The sequence below is a fragment of the Oryzias melastigma genome, linkage group LG16 (assembly GCF_002922805.2).
Source record: "Oryzias melastigma strain HK-1 linkage group LG16, ASM292280v2, whole genome shotgun sequence".
Taxonomy (NCBI): Eukaryota; Metazoa; Chordata; class Actinopteri; order Beloniformes; family Adrianichthyidae; genus Oryzias; species Oryzias melastigma.
The window spans coordinates 27,589,877-27,598,083 of NC_050527.1; the positions used below are offsets into that span (position 1 = coordinate 27,589,877).

The window sequence follows — 8,207 nt, forward strand, 5'->3', positions numbered from 1 at the left end:
GCATCATGTTTCTCTTCAGTGTTCTGAAAGTTTCTCTCCAAAACTGCAGCGTTTGGTTTGAACACAAGGTGGTGAACTACACACAGATCTGAAACTTCACACTTTCACACTCAGAATTAAACGTGTTCCTTCTCCTGGACCTTCATGTCTCAGATGGACTTCAGCTTCAGAGGTTCTTCTTCTCTGAAATCTGCTCCAGTGTTTCTGTTGTTTGATTTACTGAAACTCTTGAACCACTAACACGATTATTTCAAGGAGAAAAGCTGCTTTTCTCCTTCAAAATGTACTAGAATTATCATGTTAATGGTTGTAAAGCTACAGTATGTTAAAGATTTTGTGTTACAGAAAACGCAGAGAGGTTTTTTTTTTTGCTTGTTTTTTTTATAATTATGAGGGGATTATCTTATTATATTATTGCATGTGTGGGTTTCTTGTATTTGTATTTGCTTTATGTACAGCACTTTGAGCTGTTTCTTAACTGGAAATGTGCTATATAAATAAAATTAATTTGTATTTGAATTTGAAAAACTGGAAGAATTTTTTTTTTTAATCAAAGAAGGCTAAAAATTATGCTTCACTTTAATTTAACTCTTTTCTCCAAATGTTTAGGTGTAAATTATAAAGATAAAATCAGAAATTTCCACTTAATTTAGAAAATATTTGCTTTTATTTTTTAAACGAATTCCATTTTTTGCTGTCAGGATTTCTCCAGTAAATATGTGTTTTTTAAATTGTTTTATGTTGTTTGTTTCTAACTTTGTATCCGATTCACTTTGAACTGTCGTGACGTCTGCTGAGGATCTCCATCTTCCAATCAGATGATTTCAGTTCTTCACTGGTCCTGAACCTGAAAAGTTCCTCTGAAGAACACAGATTCTGAGAAATTCACTTTGTTGGTTTGTTTGGGAAAACAGATCAAAGCGATTACGTGTTGTTGTTTAGATGCTGCATTAAGGAATAGATCAGGGCGGTCAAACTCAATCACACTAGGGATCAAAACATACCTTAGGTATGGATAAACATGAACACTCCATTTTTAAAACTTTAAAACTTTTTGACATAATTATGAACTACATATATAGCATCACCTGTGATAATGCTAGTGTGAATGCTGGAAGCTGAATTTAACCACTGAAGATGCTGAAATTGATAGCTAAAAACACTGAAGCTGATAGCCAGCTAAAATAGTAGCTATATGCCAATATAGCTTAACAAAAAAAACATATGTTGGCCCAAACAGATAGCCTATAGCTGGAAAAAATGGCTAAATTTCAAGATAGCCTAAAAAAGTTCTAAAAAGCCTAAACTTGCCAAAACCGCTAGTATGTAAGTATTAGCTTAACTCCAAAAAAGCCTAAAAACTTTTTTAAAAGCCTAATTTGTCAAAATGCAGCTGAAATATTAACTGAACTCAAAACAGTCTAAAAAACAAACAAAAAAATCTTAAATTAGCCAAAACTTAGTAAATGCTAAAATAGTCCAAAAAACTAGCAGAATGCCAGTTTTTAAAAATGTTAGAACTGTAACTTTTTAACATGATTATGAATAAGAAAAAGGCAGGAATATTATTCCAGAATAAATCAACTTAAACCTTAAATTACTTCAATATTTTACTCTCCATAAAAATATATTTTGTCAAAATTATACAAGTTAGAAATAAGCAAGAGAATCTGGCTACAGAGAAAAAATATGGCGCCCGAAAATTAATAGCCAGAATTCTCCCCACCTGCCGGAGCTGGTCACACAAAAAATATAGTTTTAAGCTTTTAACCTTTTATCCCGTTTCTTCTCGTATCGACCTTGTTGGCCATTTTTCTCTCTGTGACACTCTCTGTCACAGAGAGAAAAATGGGTTTTGGAAAAATTGCTCTGGTCTGCTGATTCATGGAGAAAATAACAGTTACAGTTTATTCACATTCAAAAGCGTAAAAGATGATAGATCTGATAAAGGTTTTAAAATATCATTTTAAAAGAGTTTCCATAAGGAAATACGCAACCGGCTAAAGTTACGATTTCTGCTTCCAGCTACAGATTGATCCTGGCGCCATCTTGCGCGTGACCCTCGAAATAAGTGCAAGATAACATCGGGCTGTTAATAACAATAAAATAAAATGATCTGGAGGGCCGGATCCGGCCCCCAGGCCTTGACTTTGACACATGTGGAATAGATGATCTTTGTTTGATAAAAGTAGAAAAACATCCATCACCTTTGCTTCCAGACGAGGAGAACATCTTTAAACTTCAGTTTCAACGTCTAAAAATTGTTGAAAAATGTTAGTGATGATTTAGTTTGTCACAGAAACTCAGTTCAAAAGAGTCATAAATGATACAACGTGGAATCACAAAAATGCATTCAAACGATGATGAAACCACATTTACATCCAGTCGTCATCATGAGATGAGAGAACGCTGCGGAACGCTGGGACGTGACAGGACCTGCCGGGTTTCCCGGCGTCCGTGATCTGGCAGATGGCGTGCCAGCGTCTGCTGACAGCTGCAGCCCAGAGAATGATCAGCACGTGCAGCCGGCGCATGTTTAAGCATGTCACAAATAGCTGCACACATGTGTTTGGGGGGTCAACTGTGAGTCTGCATCACTGACGGACTAAAAATAACAGGAATCTCTGCACCAGCCGGCAGCTGTTTGTGCTGCTCTTTCTGGGATTAATCCTCCATGAATAACAGGAATATTTCAGCTTTTACTGTAATAATCCATGAATGTGTTTGAGGCGCTTCATGCGGTTGGAACTTTTGGTTCTGAAAATGGTTAAGTAGAGCCAGTTAGCCTAGCTTAACAAGATTTATGCTTAAAGAAATATGTTTAAAACATAAAAAAATACTTTTTTCATGATTTTCTTTTCCTTTTGGATTTCCCGAACAACAAAGGACAGGAGGCGTCACTCTGTTTTTTTTTCTGGGAAGTAAAATCCTCAAACCAGCCTGAATCAGCATCATCTCCATTCATAGCAAACTCAGGCTCATTTTTAGGGAGCCCACCCAACACCTAGCGTGACACTTGTCAGAGATAAACTTTGACATTTGCGCTCCGTCTGACCCTCGATAGGTGTGACTTAACTCAATTTAGGCCCTGCTCATGACCTCTAGGACACGTCTGACCTGAGGGTCAAATTCAATTTGGGTTCTTGTGTCTCTTAACTAGATAATGAAATGCATTTGAATTTGAATCTAACATGAAAAAATAATGTTTTGTGTTATTTTTTTTAATTATTATTTAATATAGTCAAAATTGGTGCATTGCTGACTTTTTGCACAGGACAATCACAAGTCAGTTCTTATGGAAAATAAGACAAATGTTTCACTTGAATTAAAATTTACATTTGATTAAAAAAAAGACTCCAGCTACATCTCTGAAGATTTTACAATCAATTATATATTATAATTATTTATTGGAAAAAAACGGACAAAGAAACTAAATATGAAGCAATTGCAGCCTTTAAAAGTATTATTAAAAGTGAGATGCAAATCATATGTATTATTTATTAGGCAAAACTCATAAAACTTTAAGTAGTGTCACTGACTTTGTGTTGGTATGTATAATTAACTTAAGGTTTGTGTAGATAACTGCTTTTTTAAACATGTATTTATGTTTATTTAAAATGAAGGCTGGATTTAATATGTATGTAAAGATCATTTTCATTTTCTTTGTTTGATTTTTTTTTTATCTTTTGTTGATCTAGCGACAAGGTCAGATAATATCAGTTTTCTTCTTTCTGCTCTTCTTCATGTATTAACTTACAATTAAATTTTGTATTGTTTTGACATTGTGAATTGTTTTTAAATTAGAAAAATGTATATTTATTAATGATGCTGACGACTTCTGAAATGAAATAAAAAAATATTTCTACTATTTCTTTTAAGTAGGATTAAAAAAAATAAAAATAAAAAAAGATCCGCCTTTAAATCAGCTTGAATAACTGAAAATATCCGAGAAACAGAATCTAGCGCTGTCATTGGTCGGCTAAAGGCAGTAGAGAGCTGCTTTTCCGGTCTTCTGACCAATCCGTTTAAAGGAAAACAGGCGGCCGGAGGGGGCTCGCGTCCCCCTCCTCTGTGCACGCGGCGGTGCTTCAGGTTGACTGGAAGAAGACGAGCCTCCATTTTTTATAAAAAAAAAAAAAAATAAACACTTGTCCAGTCTGACTGCTAACTTACAGAGATCCGTCTCTTGTCCTCGCGGAAGGAATGTGTTCATTAATTTGAACGGAGTCACGATTTAAAATAAACATGTTTTACGTTCATAAACACCGTTCATTGTTTTTAAAGAGTTGTGTTTAGACGTAAAAAAGTACGAGCTGCCTCAGAGCAACAGGTGATCCTGATTCCCGGGCTGTAGCGTGATTGACAGCCCGATCAGCCAATCAGAGGGCGGAGCAGAGAGGACTCGCTCCAATAGGAATCGTCCGCAGTGCTTTTCAGTGGGGTGTTGTTCTGGGCTGACACAGACGCGGTGTTATCGGCGGAGCGGCTCGGTGGACGGACTCACGGACGGCTTTTCTGCTTCTTCCTGCCGTTTTCTCCGCTCGTCGTTGCGGTAACTGGACAGCGGGTCGGATTTACCCTCAGCATTTGGATCCCGGTTCCGTTTTCTCCACGCAGAAGCTCGGACTGGTGGGTAAGCAGGGATTGTGGACCGGGGTTGAAATGCACTTGTCATCCTGAACAGAGTTGGTCCGGGTTAAGGTGTGCTGTTGGGCCGAAACCATGATAAAACGTGACAAACCTGTTCCAACCGAGTCAGAAAAACTAGTCTTGTGTCCAATTGTAGTTAAAATGAGGCCAGTCTCACTGTGGTTCAATTGTGTGGATTTAAGGACAAAAATTGTTTGTTTTTCCTTTTTCCACAAATGTAGTTGAAGCCGCTTAGTCATTAGAAAATTAATCGGCATTTTCTTGCCTTAATGTCTCAAAGTCACGTGATTTCATGTATTTTGACCCCAAAATAATATAAAATTCTGTCATATTTGCCTGAAATGTTGCAGCAGGCTTAGAATAAATCAAATCGGTGCGAAGTAAAAAGATAAAATCTTTGTTTTAGTGTATTTTTGGCTGTTCCGGGGAAGTCCAGCTCTGTGATCTACAGATATGTTTGTTGTTTTTGAGGAGATGTCATTTAGATTACTGCACAGTAACGCTGACATTCTGTTTACCACACTATATTTTGAAATCTGCTGTGGCTTCTGGTTGTTCCTCCCAAAGCAACAGCTTTTATTTTTACTCTTTTCTTTATGCTGATCTGTCACCAGCTCAGATTTATGGTATTATTTATTTTTGAAAAACCTTTTTTGTTCCTATCACTGACTAAAAGGTCTTTTATTGTGAAAACACGACCGCTATCTGTTTCCTGTCACCTCCTCTTGTTGACTTAGTGGGAAAACTAGATATAACTTGTCTTGATTCTGCGGAAATGTCTCATCTGGTGGCGTTTGTGATTCTGTTCTGACCTGCTTTAATCAAGTGGACTCTTCCATGTCAGATAAATATTTTTTATAACAGTTATGAAACAAAAAAACCTTTTGATTAGTGCAAAATAAGCTAAAGGGTTTAATGTCCTAAAAGAAAATCAGTAATTGGTTTATGCAGCATTTTGGAGGTGAAAGAAAGTCAAATATTGGATGTTATTGGACTTAAACCCAAGACTTTAGCTACGTTTTTGGGCTGTTTCCAATTGTTAAATTGTTATTTTGGATCATTTTAAGCTGTTGCTTGGACTAACTGTGGCCCTCAGGCTGGTGGGTTTTTATAAATGTGATTGTCGCCGTTTTCCTGATTCCTGGTGACGTCACAGTTTTCATCAAATTAACTGTAGTTGTGTTTTCAGGTTCGATTCCCGTGAAGCACCTCTTCGGACCGCCTCAGTCCCCTCCCCTTTCCCTTGTGGAAAGATGGGGAATGGACTGTCTGATCAACCCAAGTACCTGTCCAGCATCTTCCAGTCTTTCCACATCGCCATTCTGGGACTCGACTCTGCTGGAAAGACCACCATTCTGTACCGACTCCAGTTCAACGAGTTTGTGAACACCGTCCCCACCAAAGGGTTCAACTCGGAGAAGGTCAAGCTGTCTCTGCCCGGCAGCAGGACCGTCACCTTCCACTTCTGGGACGTGGGCGGCCAGGAGAAGCTCCGCCCGCTCTGGAAGTCGTACACGCGGTGCACGGACGGCATCATCTTTGTGGTGGACTCTGTGGACACGGAGCGCATGGAGGAGGCAAAGACGGAGCTTCATAAAATCGCCAAGAGCTCAGAGAACCAGGGTGTGCCGCTGCTGGTGGTCGCCAACAAGCAGGACTTAAGGAACTCTCTGAGTCTGGAGGAAATCGAGAAGCTGCTGGCGCTGAAAGAGCTGGGGCCCGCCACGCCCTGGCACCTGCAGGCGTCCTGCGCCATCATCGGTGAAGGACTTGGCGAAGGACTGGACCGACTGCACGAGATGGTCCAGAAGAGGAGGAGGATGTTGCGGCAGCAGAAGAAGAAGAGATAACCTGCGGAGGAGGCGTGTCCTGCTGTTGAAGGATGGAGAACCTTTCCTCATGAGGGATTTAGCGCTGAGTTTTATCAGCCGGAATCGGAGCGTTGCGTTTGCGGGTCGAGGGGCTGTGTTGATCAGGAAGTGGACGTGGAGGAGTCCAGGATGAAGGTTGGAGGTGTGGTCACGTTGGAACGGGTCGGAAGGTCGAGGCGGACAGAAGAAGATGTTGACGTTTTTTTTACCCGCTGCTCCAAATACTACCAAAAAAGACAGAACTGCTTTGAGTTGTTGAAGGATTGAACGGAAAAGCCGAGGACTTTCTATCACTGTTTTGTATGTTGAAGCTGAAACACTGGACTCTTTAGTGACGATAGTATTATTGTAGTTCCATCGGTCTTTTCTGTTTCCTGGAAGCACTTTAGTCATCACGATATGTAAGGAGTTTACAGATCAAAATAGTCTGGTTTTTACTGACACCTTGATGCTCTGCAGCCGGTTTCCCGCCGGCGTTCCTGCGTTAAATAAAGTTGAGTGATTATCCGTTTGTGTCTGAACCTCCTGGCATGAAACGGGCTGTGCTGAAACCTTTAAGGTCCGAGTCTGTGTGTTGACTCGGGAGCCACGAATGACTCGATGGTTCTGCTGTCGGCAGGTGTTTGAGTCCTGCTGCTGTCGTGTGACTTGAATATCTCCATGGCGATCACAGGAAACGAAGCTGAGGGTTTTCCTGGAGGCTCAAAAATGTTGTCAGGGCAGTCGGTCGGCGGGCCGACCTCATCACGCCGCACACCCCCTCCCCTCAGTTCGTTTTGATGGAAGACTAGTTAACCCTTTAACACCAGAGCTTTAATTATTTATTTTATTTAAGTCGATGTTTTAGCACAACAAAAACATAAATATGCCAGAATTGACGCAGGTGATGAATTGCATCGGTGTTTCTAGGAGAAAAACACTGAGTAATTTTGACAACAAAGGTGAAAACATACAGAATACTACAGCACAACGTAGTAGTAAGCAGAGAAACATGAAGAAAAGTTCAGTTTAATGGACCTAAGTGTAAACTGTTCTGAACCTTGTTATAGTTTTCACAGTTTCTAATGTGAACTGGCCATTTATTCCAAAATGTTGTCTTCGATGAACACCAACAGTTCACTCATTTTTTTTTTTTTGTGAACATGCTTATTTACAACTTTAATAGTTAGTCTTGCAGTAGAAAAAACAGATGATTTTCTAAATCTAATGAAAGTGCTTTTTTAGAGAGATTGAAGTGTCTAAAGCTGTTTTGTTTGTTTGGGACCAAGTAGAGATTAAAGGACGACTAAAGACCATAAGTGTCAACATACTTTTGCTGGTTCACTAGTTAAATACAATTGTATCTATTTTACAATTTGATTAAATTGGATATTTCTTCACAAGATCTTCGAAGGTCATATTAGAATTTTGAGTGTTTCCATTGTAAAATGGACTCATTAAGCAGTTCCAACCTGTACCTCTTGAGGGCCCCCATTGGTTGTAGGTTCATTAAAAAATAGAACGGTCGGTTGGGGCGGAGCCACTGTTGCCATCCTCTGATTGGCAGAAAGTGATGACGACATTAGAGACCACCAATATAGTCCTAATAAGCTAGCGATTTCGTGTTTGTGGCGGTATTCTTCTTAGACCGCCGCAGTCCTCTTTCAAATGACATTAAATTCCTGTTCTACATGATGTACTAAAAGT

General features: G+C 39.5%; 1 protein-coding gene across 2 annotated transcripts; it reads left to right on the forward strand.

The window, feature by feature from the left end:
• The first annotated feature begins 4,440 nt into the window (after positions 1-4,440).
• arl4aa (ADP-ribosylation factor-like 4aa) lies at positions 4,441-7,028 on the forward strand. 2 transcript variants are annotated; one of them, XM_024258545.2, is made up of 2 exons: positions 4,441-4,633; positions 5,840-7,028. In XM_024258545.2, exon 2 carries the CDS (start codon positions 5,904-5,906, stop codon positions 6,498-6,500), a length of 597 nt encoding a protein of 198 aa, XP_024114313.1. In that variant the 5' UTR covers positions 4,441-4,633; positions 5,840-5,903; the 3' UTR covers positions 6,501-7,028. The 2 variants fall into 2 exon arrangements, with proteins under 2 accessions (XP_024114313.1, XP_024114312.1); XM_024258544.2 differs by having other exon boundaries at positions 4,441-4,629.
• The last annotated feature ends 1,179 nt before the right edge of the window (positions 7,029-8,207 follow it).